Raw genomic sequence first — 20,295 nt, forward strand, 5'->3', positions numbered from 1 at the left:
TTTATCCTAGAGTTTAGGGTTTACCCAAGGGTTTAGGGTTTAGGATTTATGGTTTATGGATTAGGATTTAGGGTTTAATGTTTTGCTGACGACGTTAAAAATATTTTTTTTTGTAATTACCACTATTTTTTATTTTTATTTTTTTACCTTTTAATTTTAAAAACATAATATAATTTGACAATATTTTGTTTCCTTTTTTAAAAGATATCGAATATGAAATAGCACAATCCTATTGGTTGGTGAACCTAGAGGTTCACCCTAGGGGTGAACCCAATAATAAGTCAAAAGTTAATACTCCATTTGTTCCTAGATATAAGATGTTTAGAAAAAAACATACATATTAATTGAAAATTATTTTTTTGTCTAGAAAGTATCATTAAAACTACAAAATAATTGTATTTAACCAATTACAAAATAAATTATTAAATATGATTGGTTACATAGTTTTTAATAAAGTAAAAGTTACCTAGAAAGTTAAAAACATCTTATATATTGGAACATCAATTTTTTTTGGAATATGTTGTACTACATAACTGAACTAGAGGAGTATGAGATATTCAAAAACTTAAATGCAACCATATGTCAAGTGAATGTTAGTTTAGCAAATGAATCTTAGTTTAGCAATTTTTTATTCATATTGAAAGACTGGTCTCAATATATCGTTTAAAATAAAAGTTCATACATAAATGAATTGCAGAAATGGTTTCCCAGCTAGAATCTGAATTTATAGAGTGAGAAGACAAGTGTTCCACGTTAAACAACCAAAAAAGAAGTCAATGATTGGGAAAATAAATAATAAAAAGAAAAAGAAATAGTGGAGTACAGTTTGCTTGTACAGCTAATAAAACATGAAATACAGATGGACTTCTCTTTGGTTGTCAAAAGCATAGACAAAGTCAACTAACTGTAATGATTATTTAAGCTACCTAAAATAATGCCATTAAGATGAATAAAACCAAAGTAAATTTAATTAGTAACTCGAGTCTCAGAAACTTAGGTCCCGTTTCATTCATACGGTCAGTAGATTTCCACCTGGCACTCTTTTGATTGGGTGTTTGGGTAATTATCGTCACGAACTATAAAAAGCTTGGTGTAGTGTAGGTCCCATCTTTTGCGCCGTTGGATAGGTTTCCTCTTTTCCTCTAGACGAATCCACTAGGTCTATTTAAACGGAATCTCTATATAGTTTGCTTACTGTTTCTACAGTTTTATTTACATTTTATCCCTAAAATAAACTAATTTTCTTGTCAAATCCTTATAAACCCTTCAATTGCTAGAATAAGCAATCTCCTATAAAACCAAACTTGATATAAACCAAGGGCTAAGTAACTAGACTGTAAATAAACATCTATTAGATGATTCTTGATTATTTTTTCTTCATGTATTTAACATTAACTTTCTTATTTTGTAGGGGGTTTAATAGAAAATCGTAAAGTACGAGGTGATAATTAGAATTAAACAAAACAAGTGGTCTGAATTGTAATTAAGAAGTTCTTGCTAACTAAGAAAACGTGAATCTGGTCCTCCCGGTAACCAGTTGACACGGCTTTTTGTTTCGAAAGAATCGAAAGAGAAGAGAGAGTAGAGGAGAAGACTGAGTCTCGTCTCGTCTCTTCGCTTCAACCTATAGCTGTTCTCTGCTCTTCGACAGATTCCTCTTTGCCCAAAAACGGTAAAAAAAAATCTCACAAAGTCTCAAATCTTTTTTTCATGAATTTCTCATAGAAACCACAATAAAAATCTCATCTTTTTAGTTGAATTGATCTGGGTTTATCACACCCTTCACGTAAAACGAGTTGCTGAACTCTTTGATCTAAAAAGTTAAAAACTTTAACAGATCGGAGGATAATGCAGTTTGACTCATAGCAACGAAGAGAAGCAGAAAGTTTTGATCTTTGGACATGGGTATGTTCCTATCCGACAAGGAGAACACAACCTCACCTCTACTCCAATTCCGCAACTGCTACAAAGTCGCAAGCCTCACAGAGACCATTCTAAACCCACTAAACGTTTCTAATTTAAGAGACCGTTACTTCCTCGGGGAACAGCTAGGCTGGGGCCAGTTCGGCGTGATCAGAGTCTGTTCCGACAAGTTAACAGGAGAGAGGCTCGCCTGCAAGTCAATCTCTAAAGACAGGCTCGTAACGCAAGACGACATGAAGAGCATCAAGCTCGAGATCGCCATCATGACTAAGCTATCTGGACACCCTCACGTCGTGGATCTCAAAGCGGTTTACGAGGAGGAGGACTATGTGCATCTTGTGATGGAGCTGTGCGCGGGAGGTGAGCTGTTTCATAAGCTGGAGAAGTATGGGAGATACTCTGAGGTCCGTGCAAGGGTGTTGTTCAAGCATTTGATGCAAGTGGTGAAGTTTTGTCATGATAATGGTATTGTCCATAGGGATTTGAAGCCAGAGAACATTCTCATGGCTACTGTGTCTTCTTCCTCTCCTATCAAACTAGCTGATTTTGGTTTGGCAACCTATATCAAGCCCGGTAAGATATACTCCCTCTGTTCCATAATGTTAGATTTTCTCAGACTTTTTGGCACAGGTTAAGAAGTGATTAGTGTATACCAATAAATATCTTGATTTATGTGTAAGAAACAACTTTCTACTCCCTCCGTTTTATTTAGTTAGATGTTTTAGAAAAAAACAATTGTTTCACAAAGATATACTTTTTGTATTTTCTATGAAAAAATTGTTATATTTAAAAAATTAATTGACTTTATTGAATTTCTATTGATTAAAAATTATTGAAAATTGAAAATTACAGAAAACAATATATTTATTATAGTGATTTATCTTTGTGAAACGGATGGATTATAATTTTAATCTAACTTCTTGAATTTACCAATATTTTTTTTTGAACTTATTAAATAAGCATTGAAAACTTAAAAAAAAAAACTAGTGAAACATTTTTTTTTTTTTGAAACATTAATCTTTGTGGAACAGAGGGAGTAGATAACTAAAACTAGAAACGTTCATGGACGTTGTTGTGTGTTCTAAGATGTGTGTTTTTGTGTTATGAAACAGGTGAGAAGTTAAGTGGGACGGTTGGTAGTCCGTTTTATATAGCACCGGAGGTGTTGTCAGGGGGGTATAACGAAGCAGCTGATGTATGGAGTGCAGGGGTTATTTTGTACATACTTCTCAGTGGAGTGCCTCCCTTTTGGGGAAAGACTAAGTCAAAGATTTTTGATGCTGTCAGGGCTGCAGATTTGAGGTTTTCCGGTGAGCCGTGGGACCGTATAACTTCCCACGCCAAGGATTTGATCAGAGGGATGCTTTGTGTTGATCCTTCCCAAAGGTTGTCAGCTGATGATGTTCTAGGTATGTTGTGGAATGATAATATGTTGGAATTTTTTTATTTTTTTTATTTAATGAATTGATGATTTTGTGTTGCAGCTCACTCTTGGATGGAGGAGGTATCTGGATCAGGTCAAGAACAGTATGATGAAGATGGGGTTGGGTGTGAAGGGTTGGAGAATGGTGGATGCTCTTTCTCTACAGGATATGTTTCTAGGGAGCAAGACTATAGCTTTAACATGGGGCAGTTAGAGCCATTGGCTGATAATGATTGTAGATCATCATTCTCCTCTTTCTTACCTGCGGATAACAATATACAGACAGCTTCTGGCTTTGGTGGGTTTTCTTTTGATGGGGAACAACCTGAATCAACCTCTGTTGGCTTCTCAGTAACTGGACTTACATCTATGCCAAGCTTTAGCTTCTTTAGTCCAAGCTCAGCGATAACAGAGAACAACAACATTGGTGAAACAGATGGGAAAGTCAGAGGTACCTCCTCCTTCACTCTTCCTGTATTTAGAATGTTTGGGGGCTTATGATTGCTATTTATAGTTAGTTAGCATGAAAATCTATCATGTGAAAGAGCTGATCTTATCCCATTTTTATAGACACAAGCCCAAAGAGGTTACTGCCTTCAACGGATGCTTCTTCACAACTTGAGAGGGGCGAGGAAGGAGGTGAGAATCAGACAGAAGCAGGAGGAAAGGCAGAGACGAGAAGGGAAAGAGGAAACTGGGCAAGAATGTCAGGTCTACACAGCAAAAGAAACCGGACCATAGGACTTGGTGAGCTAGACCAGTTGGTGGTGGATGTTGCAGTCACTGAGTCGATCATCCGGTGGGCGTCTTGCACGCATATTCCCACTGCTCCATCCCTCAGATTGTCTCTCGTCTGCTGACAAGGAACCAATGGAAGAAGACGAAGAAGCAGACTCTTATGAGTATAATTATTGTATGTAAAGGACATCTGATTTTGGTCATGTATTGTTTTTGTAGTAACATCTTTCTATGGAAAAGTGATCTCAACTGTAAAAACAACCGGAGATGTCTCAGCAATAGAGTGTGGTTTTGATTTTTTAAGAAAAGTTGTAGCCGTGTTATAATAAGCTCGAAATGGTTTAGAAAAAAAGATAGATGCGTCTGCCGGGAGTGGAACCCGGGTCTATTGCTTGGAAGGCAATTATCCTAACCGTTGGACTACAGACGCCTGTTGAACATTTGACATATTAATTATCTTTCGTTTATAAAACATATTTACGTGTGCCAAAATGATGTAACTTGGCTGATATATCAAACAAGATAAAGAACCAAATAAAACCAAAATAACGACAGCATTTGTATTTACTGTTAATGTATCAAATTGAATTATCAAACGATCTTTCATCCATTTTACAAAGTTTATCAGAAACTCTACCTGCTACAAACACCAAAATGTATAAAGATTTAAAAGATAAAATAAATATAAAATGAGAAACGAACCAAGAACTAATGGTTTAAACTCGATTTCTCGTTGTTTGATTATTAGACCAAAGGCCTACTCTCTTCGTCGCCTTCCTTCTCAGACTTCACCAGCTCCAACTTCCGGGTTTTTTGACCCGAATTCGAAAGTTTCGGATTCCGGTTTGGATTGGGATCCGGAACCATCTTGAGAATAATGCCCATAGAGATGAGTAACAATCCCGTACCGTGCTGCTCCGTTAAAGGCTTTGTGAATATCAAGTAAGATAGAAGCAACGTTACCGCTTTTCTCGCCGTCGTTATCTGTTCCCATACGCACAAAAACAAAATTAAAAAGTATAACTATTGCATGCAAATAAAAATTAAAGTAATACGTTACATTAAATTTTACAAGACTCTTTTTGATCAAACTAATTTATAAGATTCAAGATCGATAAAAAAAACATAGAAACGGACAAACACGTTCATATTAGAAAACACGATTAAAGTAGAATTACCATAGCGGTTGTTGCTGCGCCAAAGAGCGCAATGAGGGATAGAACCGAGACTTGTCCCACAAATGTAGCCATGGCTTCGAACACCAACACTCCATACACATACGGATGCTACCAAAAAGACAATTAAGACCGCTTAGTTAACTAGTTATATTAGTCAATAGTTACTGTATAAGGACACATACAATTCATGTGGTAAACACACTACATTTTCTATCTTGACATTTAAGTTAGGTGGTAAGAAAATATTTGAATATTAAAGGTGGTTCGTCCACTATTAATCTACAAAATTAGCTGTGGATTTTTTTGTGTATTAAGGTCTATAAACACTACATTTCATAATGTATAATGTACAATTTCATATTATATATCGCTTACTTGAGCACATGAAGTCCAAGCTCGGAAAAGCTCTCCGGTAAGAATCATTGGTGCAATCAAAAACGGTAAACCAACTACTGTTGAACAGAACAACATCTCCATCTACCATCACAAAGAGCACAAAATACCGTTAAAAGTTATTCGACAAAAAAAGTATGTAAAGAGGAGAAGTGCAATTGTTTTACTTGTGTTGTGTCAGGATTCAATGTGAAGATGGCTTCTTGCAAGTTACCAAGAAAGGCATCCATAACGAGTGCGCCTGAGATCATCATAACCCCAATGATGCTGAAGTTAGGGGAGGTATGGGCATCGGCTAATGTGAATAAGATTAAACCGATCACAAGTAGCATAGCAGATATGTACTCATGGACCGGGTATCTTCTTCTTAACCCCGGTATAAATGCACCCATTACCATAACCGGCAAAACCTGGAGAAAGATGAAGTAATCAATGGCTAGAGATATTGAGAGATGCATTAAGAAATTGTGAGTTTTTCTTTCTTTTTATCATATCTTGTATGCATTGAAACAAATTGAATATGATTTCAGACCATTAATTACTAACAATCTAATAATATTAGGACCACAAATAAAGCCTAGCTATGCCCTGCATTCAACAAATTTGATCCTAGAGATTACTCCACATACTCCAAAGACTCTCGGGAGTGTACCAAAATTTGATCAAAAATAAAATGTTACACTAATATATTTTTTTTTTTGCTAAAGTATAAATATCATTTCAGAAATGAACTAAGGTTTACAAGATATGATTAACACACTGAAATACCTCTTTTACCAACAAAAAAAAAAACTGCGAGACCTCTAAATTTGATTCCCCAGCAAAAAAAAAGTTAAAAACTAATATTTACCTTAGTGGATTTGAACATGATTTGAGCAGGGTAATTGAGATAAGCCAATGAGCCTTTGGTGAGACCATGAGATCCCATAAGAACAGCAGAGAGCTTCACGTAAGTCTTCCATGGATTCACCATTTGCTTTGTGTTGAAGCCATTTAGGTAAATCATTACAATGTACACTAGTCCTTGCACAAACGTGAAATACCATCCATAACTGCAACGTGCACACATTATAATTTAATTATTATAGTTTTTTTATTTTATTTATATAATATTGGACATTTTAAAATACCTGAATTTGAGCCGGTTGTACACATATTCCTGCAAATGTGAGAATTAATAAAATAGAGTTTATTAAAAATTCCGAAGTTTAGTCAGATAAGGATTAAGTTTATTTTTTGAAACTTATATATAAGGATTAAGTGTATGGCTGCTAATTATCATTCGGGTTACAACGTTGATGTTTAGGTATTAAGCAAATACAGAATCTCAAGTGAAAAAGGAAAAAAATGACACAAAATCTGGAGAAATTAGTATAATATATGGTACTAATGGAATGAATATCGGAATTAAAATGAAAAATTGCATGCCAGATTTTTTTGCCTTTGTTTCCGGCTAGAAATTCTGTGCTAATGAAATATTTTTAGAATAACACCGAAATCTTCTCTAATCGTTGGAATTTCTCGAGATTATATCATGAAAAAAAAAATCCAGAAAAAATCATTAACAAGGATTCAAACCTCACAGACGCCATTAACAAGGTAACCGAAGAAGAATCCAGAGGAACATATAAGAAATTGTTGCCATCTTGGTTTATCAGAAAGACTTATTCCAAACAGTGACCTCATTTGTTCTTCGCTGTTCTTCATGATCTTAACTGAGAGAGAGAGAAAACTAATTAAAACAAATACGAAAGTTACAGAAATCAAATTGAAAATTTGATTTATTTACTATAAAGATTAGGGATTTGTCGAAAAAGTGGACGAAGAGTCAGTGATATTGACAAGTAGATGAAGAAAGGTATATAAATCAAATGAAGAGAGAACAAAAATAAATTTTCTTTTGGAACTTTTTCTTCTTTTGCATGCGCTCTCTAACTTAACGCTCACGAACTTTGTGACTTTTTAAAAGTCTATTCCTCTCTTAAATTGCTCTCATTAAATACCACTATTGGGAACAGAGATTAAAGGTCTAATTGTCCCCTTCTTTTGTTCTTGTTTAACTATTGTACTAGGTGGCCCGTGCGGACATAAACATATTCAAATTATTAACTAAGTAGTATATAGTTTTATAAATAACGAATTTTATATCATAATACCACCGCCATTGGGAGAAAGCATCAGGTACAAAAAAATGTTGGTACTCAATATTTTACATGGACGAGATGGAACAAAGTAACTTCAGTATCAAGAGATATTTATTGTGTATACGTATAATTGCAACGTTCCAAAATAATTTGTATGTTTAAGAAGATATTTTATTTTCAAAATCTGGAATAAATAGTGTATAGTTTCAGAGGTAACATATTTTATATTATCACTACATTCCCATTGAAACCCTCTTTTACCATTTCAGAATGTAATTAAGAACATAAAAAATTCAAAATATGGAATAAAAAGTTCAAAATATGTAATAAATATGGAATAAATAATGTAAGAAATGGGTTGAGCAGAGAGAAGATACGAATTGCAGTCTGTGATTTTCGAATCAGACTCTGTCAGCTTATCAAAACTATTAACTCGGCGATTAAATATCCAACTCTCTATGGAGTGACTGCGGATATTGTATCGCATATGCGGATATTTTATCGCATATGCGTATATTAATATTGTGATTAGTTTAATTTTACATGGTTAGTTAATTTTTACATACAATGACATGTATATGCATAATATATATATTATATGTATAATAATCACATAGTTATGATTCATTATTTGTGGTTGAAAACTATAAATCTTCTTAACATTATTTAATTCAAGATATAATGCAATCTACTTTGCTGTTAGTTTTTATTTTTTATTGTAAAATATACAAATCACATTCATTAATTTTTAAACTCTAAACTCTTGGTAAACCTTAAACCCTTGAGTATACTCTAACCCTTTGGCTTTACCGGATAAATCATAAACAATAAACTCAAAACTTTTGGATATACCGTAAACACTAATCTCTATCTCTCTCCCTCTCTCCCTCTCTCTCCCTCTCTCCCACTCTCTCTCCCCTCTCCTCCTCCCTCCTCCCTCCCTCCCTCTCCCTCTCTCTCTCCGTCCCTCCCTCTCCCTCCCTCTCCCTCCCTCTCTCTCCCTCCCTCTCTCTCTCACCTATTAATAGTGAGAAAAATGTCTTTATTATTGATTTACAACATTACAATATCGCGAACTCCACAAAAGTAAAACAAAAAAAATTAATTAATAGAAAATCTTACAAAAGCCACTTAACCAATAGAAGAGTATACTATTGATAACACGTTTCAAAACTTAAACAATGTAAATGAGCTTCCGTTCAAACGCATGATTGATTCAATCTCCGCCAAAGATAAACTCTTAATTTGATCTTCTGATAAACTCAAGCCTGAAAGAACATGTAAACATTAATTTGATCTACTGACGTTTTCTTTTGATAAAAACATGATAAGCTAAGAAGTAGAATATTCTTTAATAAATTCTCAATAAATCTTATACTTATAAGGTAATATTATTTTTGGAATATCTTGTTAATAAAGCTAAATGAGAACATCTCGTGAATAGATTGCACCAGAATTTTGGTTGACAAGTCTCACCATAAATATTAAGTTTTAAATGCATGATTTTAGGAGAGAAAATATCTTGTCAATTAATTTCGTTTCTCTGACATCTAAAATATTTAGTGAGTATTTAATGAATTAAACAGAGAAATGATCTCAAAAAGATGTTATTTGAATCGAGAAAACACAAAAGATAAGTAAAATGCTAGACTTTACTAAAATATTTAGCTTTCACAATAAGCTATGTAATAGAATGTTCTCAAATTAATTTTAAAAATGTATCTACCTATAAGTTAGGATTATTTATGGAATATATTGTTACTAAAATTACATTTTAAATATAAAAAAAGAGAATATCTCGGGAGTAGTTTACACTAATGATTTAATTAACAAATCTTGTCCTTAAAGTTTAAATATTAAAGCATGAGATTAGGAAATAAGATATTATTCCAGTAGAGAAAATACCATCCTACTATAGATATTTTAAAAATATAAGTGATTATCCAATTTTGATGTACAGTAGAGAAAATACCATTCTAAGTGCACATCTTTTGCAGGATCGGAATGGTGAACTCTTAGAGGTCAGAAATATGACCACTTCTCTCAAATCATCTCTGAAAAAATATAAAACAAAATCACAATCAGCAAACCAAAAAACAAATATGTGTATATATAAGCTTATAATTCTAAACAATAATATAAATCTACAAATCAAAAAAAGAAAAATGTTCGCAGCACAAAAAGATGCTATTGAAATGATTTAGTTGAGAGATGTTATCAAATTGAGTAAAATTTTTTTACCAGATTGAGGAACAAAGATGTTATCGAAATGATATATCAAAGAGGTGTACAATCAAATCATATATAGCTTCAGTGGAGAAATCGTCATAATAGGGTATCTGCATATAAACCAAAAGAAAAATCAGCTCTCATGAAATATAAAAGCTTAATGTTCTAAAATAAGAAGAAAAAAAAGTTCAGAACATTATTAACATTAAAAGTTCAGAATACAAAGTTCAATTATTTCGTTTCTTCTACTGTGAATGTCTTATTTATAGTAAATTGGTAGACGTTTCTCATTGATTTAGCTTGCATGATAAGCTAAGAACTAGAATATTCTTTAATAAATTCTCAATAAATCTTATACTTATAAGGTAATATTATTTTTGGAATATCTTGTTAATAAAGCTAAAGGAGAATATCTCGTGAATAGATTGCACCAGAATTTTGGTTGACAAGTCTCACCATAAATATTAAGTTTTAAATGCATGATTTTAGGAGAGAAAATATCTTGTCAATTAATTTCGTTTCTCTAACATCTAAAATATTTAGTGAGTATTTAATGAATTAAACAGAGAAATGATCGCAAAAAGATGTTCTTTGAATCGAGAAAACACAAAAGTTAAGTATTAAAGTGATTTCATTTTTAGTAGTGTCGATGATTAAAATAAATCGAAAAAGAAATTCTAAAAAATCAATCAACAAAATCAAGAAAATTCTTTCCATTTGTAATAAGGAAACTAATTATTACATGTATTAACTAACATTGTTGCGCAAGTAATGTTAATAGAGGGATTAAATTATTTTTTCCTTTTCAATCAGTATTCAATGTTACCTTCCTTTTATAGGGGAACGATGAATTAAAATAAATTATTTGATTTGATAAAATGACTTTATATTCTAATATATCTATAGACTACATAAAATAATAAACCAAAATATTTACTTGAATTGATAAAATGACTTTATATACCATACTTTCGACAATTAGTTACCATAAATAGTTATTAATAATATTATGTAAGTCATTTGGAATCAAAAATATTTATTTGAATTAATAAAATGGATTTATATACCATACTTTTGACAATTAGTTACCATAAATAGTTATTAATAATATTATGTAAGTCATTTGGAAAGTGATGTTAATTGGTCATTAAATTATGTTTTCCCTTGCAATTAGTATTCAATGGTACTTTCCTATTATAGTGGGATCGATGAATTAAATGATATATCGAAATTACAAAATAAGGTAAGTATTTAGAGGGCTTTCCTTTTTAGTAGTGTCGATGGAAAAAATAAATCAAAAAGAAATTCTAAAAAATATTTAACAATAAACAAATATTCAATATAAAGCAAATTTAATTTTATTAATAATTTATAACATTCTGTAAATTATTTTAAAATTATGATAAATTTATTCTTTAAACAACGATAAATAATTTAAAAATAATATTAATAAACATGTTTGAATTTTTTAATATTTAAAATAATTATTATATAATTATATTCGAATACAATTCATCAAGTAGAGTATAAAACAATTATAATTATCTTATATAAAATTTCGTTCATTATATTTTATAGTTTATAAATATTAAAAGTAATAAATAAAACATTATTAATCTTTCTATAATTTCGAGAATCAGTTTCCATAAATTGTTATTCTGTAGATTATATGGCAAGTGATGTTAAATGATTTTAGACTTACCTTAAATTTTAGATCAAAATTAAATAAATAAAAATTAAAAATCATCGACCAATCAAATTATAACAATTTTCTTGAAACTTCACCTATGAACGACACGTCACCAGAAATCACTAAAGTGACTTCTCTTTTAATATATAGGGGGATTTATCATAACATTTATGATTTGTATGTTTATTCAAAAAAATATTACTATCTTATTTCATTTACTCCTTCCGTTTCATAAAGATAGACTTTTTAGTTTTTGCACACATATTAAAAAATAAATTAAACTATCATAATAAATATATCGTTTTCTGTAATTTTCAATAACTTTTAACCAATATTAACTGAATAAAATCAATTAATTTTGGGGTTCTTAAAGTTTACAATTTTTTCATAGAAAACACAAACAATACATCTTTTTGAAACAATTTTTTTCTTCTAAAAAATCTATCATTAAGGAACGGATGAAGTAATTTTTAAAATAATCACACTATACAACCATTTTCTATCATTAATTCATACCATATTCCACCTTAATCATGATGATCATAATCACTTGCTCAAAAACCTCGTTTAGTGAAGTCAGTATATTGGGACTTGAGCGATCTCGCGAGCTAATGATGAGCTGGTAAATCATTTAAATAAAGTTTCACTTAGCCACGTGTTTAGACGCTTTGAAGATCTGCACTGAAACTTCATGCCACATCAGACTAAAAGTTTATTCTTTCTCGACGTCAGACTCAAGAGTTCCATGTTTCTCCAAAACCGATGTAATAGGAAAAATTAAATAGTATAGATCAAACTTCAACATCCAAATGTTTAATGAATAAAGAATACCGTGAAGTTCCCTTACATTTATTAATCGCGAACTTGACATGCAGGGCATTTCGGGAGTTGCAATCCCACTGAAGACATTTTCTTTTTGATTTTTTTTTATTATAAATTAAGGTAGGTCCACACTACGCGCGGAATATACCGTAAATGTAATATATCAATATATATATTTTATAAATTATAATTGTTTGAGATTATAGGTCTGTGTTTTAAATAGATATTTGTGTTTTTTTAGTTCTTTATATTTAGATCATTTTGCCATATTTTTATGCTTTTTATAAGGATGAAATCACAATTCATATGATTAATATATAAATCAATGGTCTATGAATAATGGGGTTATGGGTCTTGTTATAGTATTTCTTATGAATGGTGTAAACTATTTTTTTTTATTTCCTAATAACGAAACGATTTTCATAACACACGGATTATATATCTAAAGTTGTTAAACTTATAAAATTTATCCATAATTGATGTTTTTGTCTTTTTCATTGGTTTCAAGAAAGAGTTTCACTATCATTTGTAATTTTAAAATAATTATACTTTTAGCTTAATATTTTCGTTAGAATACAGTAGTTTAGTATGTTTTAAGTTTTATTTTGTATTTTTGATTTTGGTATCTTATAAGAGATTGTAACACATTTTTTTTAAACTAACACATTTAAGTTTCACCAATTATTTATTTAAAGATAAAGTTTAATTTGATGGCTAGATAATTCAAAATAAGTCTCATGTGCAAATAAACAAAACATGGAACAATGTACAAAGAAACTTAGAGAATGATGTGAGAATATTTACGAGGAGACCTCTAGTAAATCTTCTTGTGTTTTGGACCTGATATTTCCGCCTAAAATTTTAAGAAAATTTTATTTTTCCACTGAAATATTATTTGTTTCAAATAAAATAAAAGAATAAATTTAAAATTTTACATAATAATAATTTTCAAAACTAAAACTGAAAATCTAAAAATCTAAAAATAAAACATGAATCCTAGTTCTTTTGAAAAAAAGAAAAAAAAAACTCTGGTTCTCTCAACTTATTTTCTCTCACCCGTCACACAAACTCATTTCAGATCTTTCAGCTTCTTGCCTCTCATCTTCCAACTTTCTCCTTGTCTTCTTAACCATTTTCACCTGAAAAATTAAAAACTTGAAAAGGGATAAGTAGATGGAAGTAAAGAAGGGCAAGACTTTGCAAGTGAAAATTGCAAAAGTGAACTTAACAAATGAATTATCAATTTAAACTCAAGTTCAACACAATGCAATGATTCTCACTCTTGTAACACCTTAACGCATCTAGTTCACTCACAGACACACCCAATTAAGGTCAAATTCGAAAACCCCCAAATCCATGAACCCTAACTTTGCCAAAGTGCAGATTAAACTCAATTTCACCGTTTATTCGACAACCCAACTTGATAGATAAGCTTTCCCTAGTCTATTTCACCACAATCTAGCAAGAAAATGACCAAATTTCGATTTTTAAATCATAGGGTTCATGGACCTACGAATTTGAATTTTAAAACTCAATACCTTGCTTTGGATGAAAAGAAATGGTGAATGGGTGGTGAGGAATAGGCTACAGGGGCGAAAGCTTGGATTTAGAAACAAGAACTAGTCGATTTGGGTGAGAATTGAGAAAGTTTTGGGATTTTTGGTGTGGGTGAGTTTGAGAGAGTTTGAGAGTTTGTGAGAGGAGGGGAGAGTGATAGAGATGTATTCGCGGGGGCTGGGGGTAGGTTTAGGGTCGTCCGGTTCGGTCTAGGGTGGTTAGGGTCGGTTTACTTGAAGTAAACCGGGGTTTAGAGTCAGAAAACTTACCTGGACCGGTTCGGGAGCGACGTGAGGGTGTCGCTGCGAGAGGTCGCTCCCGAGTCCTTCTCTCGCGTCGTGATTCGACGAAAACGCGAGCGACTCTGGAGTGTCGCTCTCGAAACCTCGCTCTGGAGCTGGAGCGACTTCGAGGTGTCGCTCTAGGACGTCGCTCCGAGCCAGTTTTTGAGCTCCGTGACGACGAAAACGCGAGCGACTTCGAGGTGTCGCTCCCGTAACGTCGCTCCCAGTTGGAGCGACTTCATGTGCTCGCTCTGAGAGGTCGCTCCGAGAGCGTTTTTGGAGCACAAAACGTCTTTAACCCGAGCGACCTCGAGGTGTCGCTCCCGTAACGTCGCTCCCCGCTGGAGCGACTTTGAAGTGTCGCTGTGTGAGGTCGCTCCCACGCACGACATTTGCTCGAACCTGCATCGATCAAGCACCTGCACACGACTTCTCTCTCCCTTTTTTTTTTTTTTTTTTTATAAGATGAAAATAAAATACCAATGCAATATATACAAGGATACGCATGGGACTTCCTCCCAAGTGAGCTTGTTTTAAGTCTCTAGCTTGACTTTGCCTCTTTTTGGATTAGGCCGGGGTAGGGTCAGACAGTGGAGTTGAAACCCCATCTTCCTCTGGTGCAGTAGCCATGTAGAGCTTAACCCTTTGCCCATTGACTGTGAAGTCTCTTCCATCAGTACTCCACAAAACTATTGCTCCATATGGCCTAACCTCTTTGACTTTGAAAGGACCTGACCACCTTGACTTAAGCTTTCCTGGAAATAGCTTCAGCCTAGAGTTGTAGAGAAGAACTTGATCTCCTTCTTTAAACTCTCTCTTCAGGATATTCTTGTCATGGAAAGCTTTAGTCTTCTCCTTGTAGATCCTTGAGTTCTCAAAAGCATCCATTCTTATCTCATCAAGCTCATGTAGCTGAAAAATCCTTTTCTCCTTGGCACTCTTGATGTCAAAGTTCAGCAACTTTATTGCCCATAGTGCCTTGTACTCAAGCTCCACTGGCAGATGGCAAGCTTTCCCATACACTAGGTTGAAAGGTGTGGTGCCCAGTGGTGTCTTGTACGCTGTCCTATAAGCCCAAAGTGCATCATCGAGCTTATTGGACCAATCCTTCCTTGTGATCCCCACAATCTTCTCCAAGATAGACTTGATCTCCCTGTTAGAAATCTCAACTTGGCCACTTGTTTGGGGGTGATAAGGGGTTGCCACCTTGTGCTTCACACCATTCTTCTTGAGAAGTCCCTCAAGCAGTTTGTTAATGAAGTGGGAACCTCCGTCACTGATCACAACTCTTGGGACTCCAAACCTTGGAAAAATGTTGCTCTTGAACATCTTGGTTACAACTCTAGCATCATTGGTGGGGCTTGCAATAGCTTCCACCCATTTGGAGACATAATCGACAGCCACAAGGATGTATTTGTTTCCAAAAGATGATGGAAACGGTCCCATGAAGTCAATACCCCACACATCAAACACTTCAACTTCAAGGATTGGATTCTGAGGCATCTCATTCCTCTTTGTGATGTTTCCTCTTCTTTGGCAAGAATCACACTTTGAGACAAAGTCTTGTGTATCCTTGAACATATGTGGCCACCAGAATCCAGCTTGTAATACTTTCGCAACTGTCTTGAAGGTGGCAAAGTGGCCTCCATAAGATGATCCATGACACTGTGTAAGGATCCCATCAATCTCCTCATTTGCAACCACTCTTCTATAAAGCTGATCCTTGCAGAGAATGTAGAGATAGGGTTCATCCCAGTAGTATCTCTTCACATCCTTGTAGAACTTCTTCTTGGCATAGCCCACAAGATTCAAAGGTTCTCTTCCTGTGGCTAGGTAGTTCACCAAATCAGCATACCAAGGTTCCTTCTCTTCTGTTGCTTTGACTTCTTCCAGCTTCCTACCAGTCTCACAAACTGCTATCACTGCTTCAATAGCCATGATCTGCTCCTCAGGAAGTCCTTCGTCAATAGGAATACCAGACTCTACCCTCAACCTGGACAAATGATCAGCTACACCATTCTCAACTCCGGGCTTGTCTTTAATCTCCATATCAAACTCTTGAAGCAAAAGGATCCACCTCAAAAGCCTGGGTTTTGCATCCTTCTTGGCCAAAAGGTGTCTCAAAGCAGCATGATCTGTGTAGACAATGACTTTAGACCCAACCAAGTAGCTCCTGAATTTCTCAAAGGCAAAAACAATTGCCAGCATCTCCTTCTCTGTTGTGGCATACCGTATCTGAGCATCATTGAGGGTTTGGCTGGCATAGTAGATCACATGGGTTTTGCCATCTTTCTTCTGCCCCAAAACAGCTCCCACAGCATAGTCACTAGCGTCACACATGATCTCAAAAGGGAGATCCCAATCAGGTGGCTGGACAATTGGAGCACTAATGAGTTCACCTTTCAGCTTCTTGAAAGCTTGTAGACATTCCACATCAAAACTGAAAGTGGCTTCCTTGCACAGCAGCCTGGTCAAAGGTCTAGTGATCATGGAGAAGTCCTTGATGAACCTCCTGTAGAACCCAGCATGACCAAGAAAACTCCGGATGTCTTTCACTGTCTTTGGTGGGGGCAAACCAACCATAACATCGATCTTGGCTTTATCCACTTCAATCCCCTTCTCTGAAATCTTGTGTCCCAGCACAATCCCTTCCTTGACCATGAAGTGACACTTCTCCCAATTCAGCACAAGGTTGGTGTCTTCACATCTCTGTAGGACCCTGCACAAGTTTGACAAACAAGCAGAAAACGAAGATCCGTAGACAGAGAAATCATCCATAAATACCTCCACAACATCCTCAATCAGATCAGAGAAAATTGACATCATACACCTTTGAAAGGTGGCTGGAGCATTACATAGACCAAATGGCATCCTTCGATATGCAAAGGTACCATAGGGACATGTGAATGTCGTTTTCTCTTGATCATTGGGGTGTATGGGGATTTGGAAAAATCCTGAGTACCCATCAAGAAAGCAGTAGAATGGGTGATTTGCAAGTCTCTCAAGCATCTGATCAATAAATGGTAATGGGAAATGATCTTTTCTAGATGCGGAGTTTAGTTTTCGGTAATCAATGCACATTCTATGACCTGTGATGGTTCTTGTTGGTATCAATTCATCCTTGTCATTTTTAATCACAGTGATACCACCTTTCTTTGGTACAACATGCACAGGTGATACCCATTTAGAATCTGAGATAGGGTAAATAACACCAGCATCTAAGAGTTTAAGAATCTCTTTCTTTACAACATCCTTCAGGTTAGGGTTTAACCTTCTTTGATGCTCGATAGAAGTCATTGATTCATCCTCAAGATGTATCCTATGCATGCACAAAGAGGGTGATATTCCCTTGATGTCATCCAGTGAGTAACCTATTGCCTTTCTAAATCTTTTAAGCGTTTTCAAAAGTTCAGACAGCTCAGTTTCAGTAAGTTCACTACTCACAATGACAGGATAAGTTTCATTAGGACCAAGGAATGCATACCTTACACCATGGGGTAGAGGTTTAAGCTCCACTTTAGGTGCCTTAAGCTCACTCCAGTCATTCTGCTGGGTGTCATCTTGCTGAGTGGCTGAGACTTCTTGGTGAACCATCTGTGGAAACTCCTCGTACTGATCCTTACTGACAAACCCCTGGTGTGAATCCAGCATCATCCCGTAGGCAGTACTCTCCAGGTTCTCAATCACCACAGCCTCTCTCTCTACAGTCAAAGCATGCTGTAGAGGGTCCTCTAGTGACAACTCTTCAAGGAGTTCATCAGCAAGGGCGTCCATCTCTTCAATGTAGAACACTTGCCCTTGAACTGTTGGCCTCCTCATTACCTCTTTGATGTCAAAATGGAGAATGTGCCCTTTACCCAGATGGAGATCAATCTTGCCTTCTTTCACATTAACAATAGCTCCTGCTGTTGCTAAGAAAGGCCTTCCAAGGATTAAAGGGTCTTGAGCTTCTTCACCCATTTCAAGCACCACAAAGTCTGTAGGGATCTCATAATTTCCAACCATCACTGGGAGGTCCTCTAAGATACCCACAGGGTACTTCACTGAACGATCAGCCAATACCAGAGAAAGTCTACACTTCTTGTACTGAGTGAAGCCGAGCTTCTTAGCAACAGATAGAGGCATCAAGCTGACACTAGCTCCCAAATCGCAGAGACATCTATCAAATACCATAGGTCCAAGAGCACAAGGTAATGTGAAGCATCCTGGATCTTCTAGCTTCTTTGGAATGACAAGCCTCTGAATGATAGCACTGCACTCATGAGTGAGAATCACCATGCCCTCCATCTCTTTCTTCTTTGCAGCTACAACATCTTTCAGGAACTTGCTGTATTGAGGAATCAGCATGAAAGCATCAATAATGGGCATTGTGATCTGGACTTCACTCATTTGCTTTTCAAATAGAGCTTGGTACTTCTCTAGCAGCTGCCTCTTGAATCGACCTGGGAATGGGAGCTTGGGCTCATAGGCAGGAGGAACAAAAGAACTTTCACTGGCAGGAGTGACAACTTCACCATCCTTAACTGTTTTCTTCTCTTCTCCAACCTTTCCTTTTCCTTTGGCTTCCACTATCTTCTCTAAGATCTCGTCATTGATCTTCTCATCAACAATCACCACTTCATCATCTATGTTGATGGCAACCCCCTCACTTTGTTTCTCAGCATCCTTGGTGAGAGTTCTCTGAGGTAACTCCTTACCACTCCTGAGAGTGATAGATTTCATGGTTTCCTTTGGGTTTTGCTCAGATTTTCCAGGTAGAGAACCTTGTTGGCGATTTTGTTGAGTGTTCATGGCAGCAAACTGGTTCTCCAAAGCTCTGAACTTGTTGTTGAGCTCATTGTAGCTCCCATCAATCTTTGAGTGAAGGTTCTTCAACTCATAGCCAACATGCTTCTCACTTCTTGTTTGAGACTCCAGGATTTGTTTCAGTAGAGCTTCAGTGGTGTTGACCTGAGGAGTTGAGGTAGAGGGATTAGATTGCTGTTGGGAAGAATGGTTGCCCTTGTTGTTGAAACCAGGAGGAGGGTTTTGCTGAGGTTGATAGCTGCCTTGCTGATTATTCCGAGGTTGATAACCACTCTGTTGGTTGTTGGAATAGGATTTCTGTTGGTAGTTGTTGTACTGAAAGTTGGGCTCTTTCTTGTACCAGCTACCATTGTTGTTGATGAAACACAGCTCTTCCTGACCTTCCAAACCTTCAACTTCATGGACAACAACTGGTGTCTCTTGGCTTGGGTTGCCAACAAAGTGCAGCTGCTCTTGGGTAGCTTTGTCAGCAATGAGGATGTCTATCTTATCTTGTAGAGCTTTCAACTCCTTCCTCGTCTGCTTATCATCTGTTCTACTACCTCTGTCGTGGTCTCCACTGTAGACTGCATCACTTTTAACCATGTTGTCAACCAGCTCCTCTGCATCCTCCTCAGTTCTCCCAAGAAGAAGAACCATTGCTAGCTGTATCCAGTCTGGCCCTGTACTTAGGAAGAGCACCACGGTAGAATGTGCTCAGCAAACTCTCCTTAGAGAAACCATGGTGTGGGCATTGAGCTTGGTAGCCCTTGAATCTCTCCCATGCTTCACTGAATCCTTACAAGCCCTTCTGTTGAAAGCTGGAAATCTCATTTCTCAGCTTAGCAGTTCTTCAAGTAGAGAAGAACTTCTCCAAGAATGCTCTCTTCCAATCATCCGAAGTGGTGATAGAGTCGCTGGGTAGAGACTTCTCCCACCGACGTGCCTTATCCCCCAAAGAGAAAGGGAATAGCTTGAGCTTTAAGGCATCTTCGGACACACATTTGGGTTTTGACAACCCACAGTAGCTGTCGAACCTGTCCAAGTGATCAAATGGATCCTCTAGAGCCAAGCCATGATACTTGTTGTTCTCGATCACGTTGAGGAGTCCTGATTTGATCTCAAAGTT

At 35.6% G+C, this 20,295-nt stretch overlaps 2 protein-coding genes and 2 non-coding genes across 4 annotated transcripts; 2 read left to right on the plus strand and 2 right to left on the minus strand.

The window, feature by feature from the left end:
* The first annotated feature begins 1,518 nt into the window (after window positions 1-1,518).
* LOC106435984 (calcium-dependent protein kinase 26) lies at window positions 1,519-4,392 on the plus strand. Its single transcript, XM_013876927.3, has 5 exons — window positions 1,519-1,672; window positions 1,838-2,496; window positions 3,036-3,332; window positions 3,408-3,797; window positions 3,917-4,392. The coding sequence occupies exons 2-5, from the start codon at window positions 1,902-1,904 to the stop codon at window positions 4,204-4,206; spliced, it is 1,572 nt and encodes a 523-aa protein (XP_013732381.3). The 5' UTR covers window positions 1,519-1,672; window positions 1,838-1,901; the 3' UTR covers window positions 4,207-4,392.
* Window positions 4,393-4,442: 50 nt separating this feature from the next.
* Window positions 4,443-4,514, minus strand: TRNAG-UCC. The gene has a single exon. It is a non-coding gene; the product is annotated as a tRNA-Gly (tRNA).
* Window positions 4,515-4,647: 133 nt separating this feature from the next.
* LOC106435974 (UDP-galactose/UDP-glucose transporter 4) lies at window positions 4,648-7,681 on the minus strand. Its single transcript, XM_013876917.3, has 8 exons — window positions 7,445-7,681; window positions 7,234-7,370; window positions 6,786-6,814; window positions 6,506-6,707; window positions 5,823-6,065; window positions 5,638-5,739; window positions 5,263-5,370; window positions 4,648-5,068 (listed from the first exon to the last, which is right to left on the minus strand). The coding sequence occupies exons 2-8, from the start codon at window positions 7,360-7,362 to the stop codon at window positions 4,829-4,831; spliced, it is 1,053 nt and encodes a 350-aa protein (XP_013732371.1). The 5' UTR covers window positions 7,363-7,370; window positions 7,445-7,681; the 3' UTR covers window positions 4,648-4,828.
* Window positions 7,682-19,903: 12,222 nt separating this feature from the next.
* LOC125592093 lies at window positions 19,904-20,010 on the plus strand. The gene has a single exon (XR_007327943.1). It is a non-coding gene; the product is annotated as a small nucleolar RNA R71 (small nucleolar RNA).
* The last annotated feature ends 285 nt before the right edge of the window (window positions 20,011-20,295 follow it).

This window comes from Brassica napus, chromosome C8 (assembly GCF_020379485.1).
Source record: "Brassica napus cultivar Da-Ae chromosome C8, Da-Ae, whole genome shotgun sequence".
Taxonomy (NCBI): Eukaryota; Viridiplantae; Streptophyta; class Magnoliopsida; order Brassicales; family Brassicaceae; genus Brassica; species Brassica napus.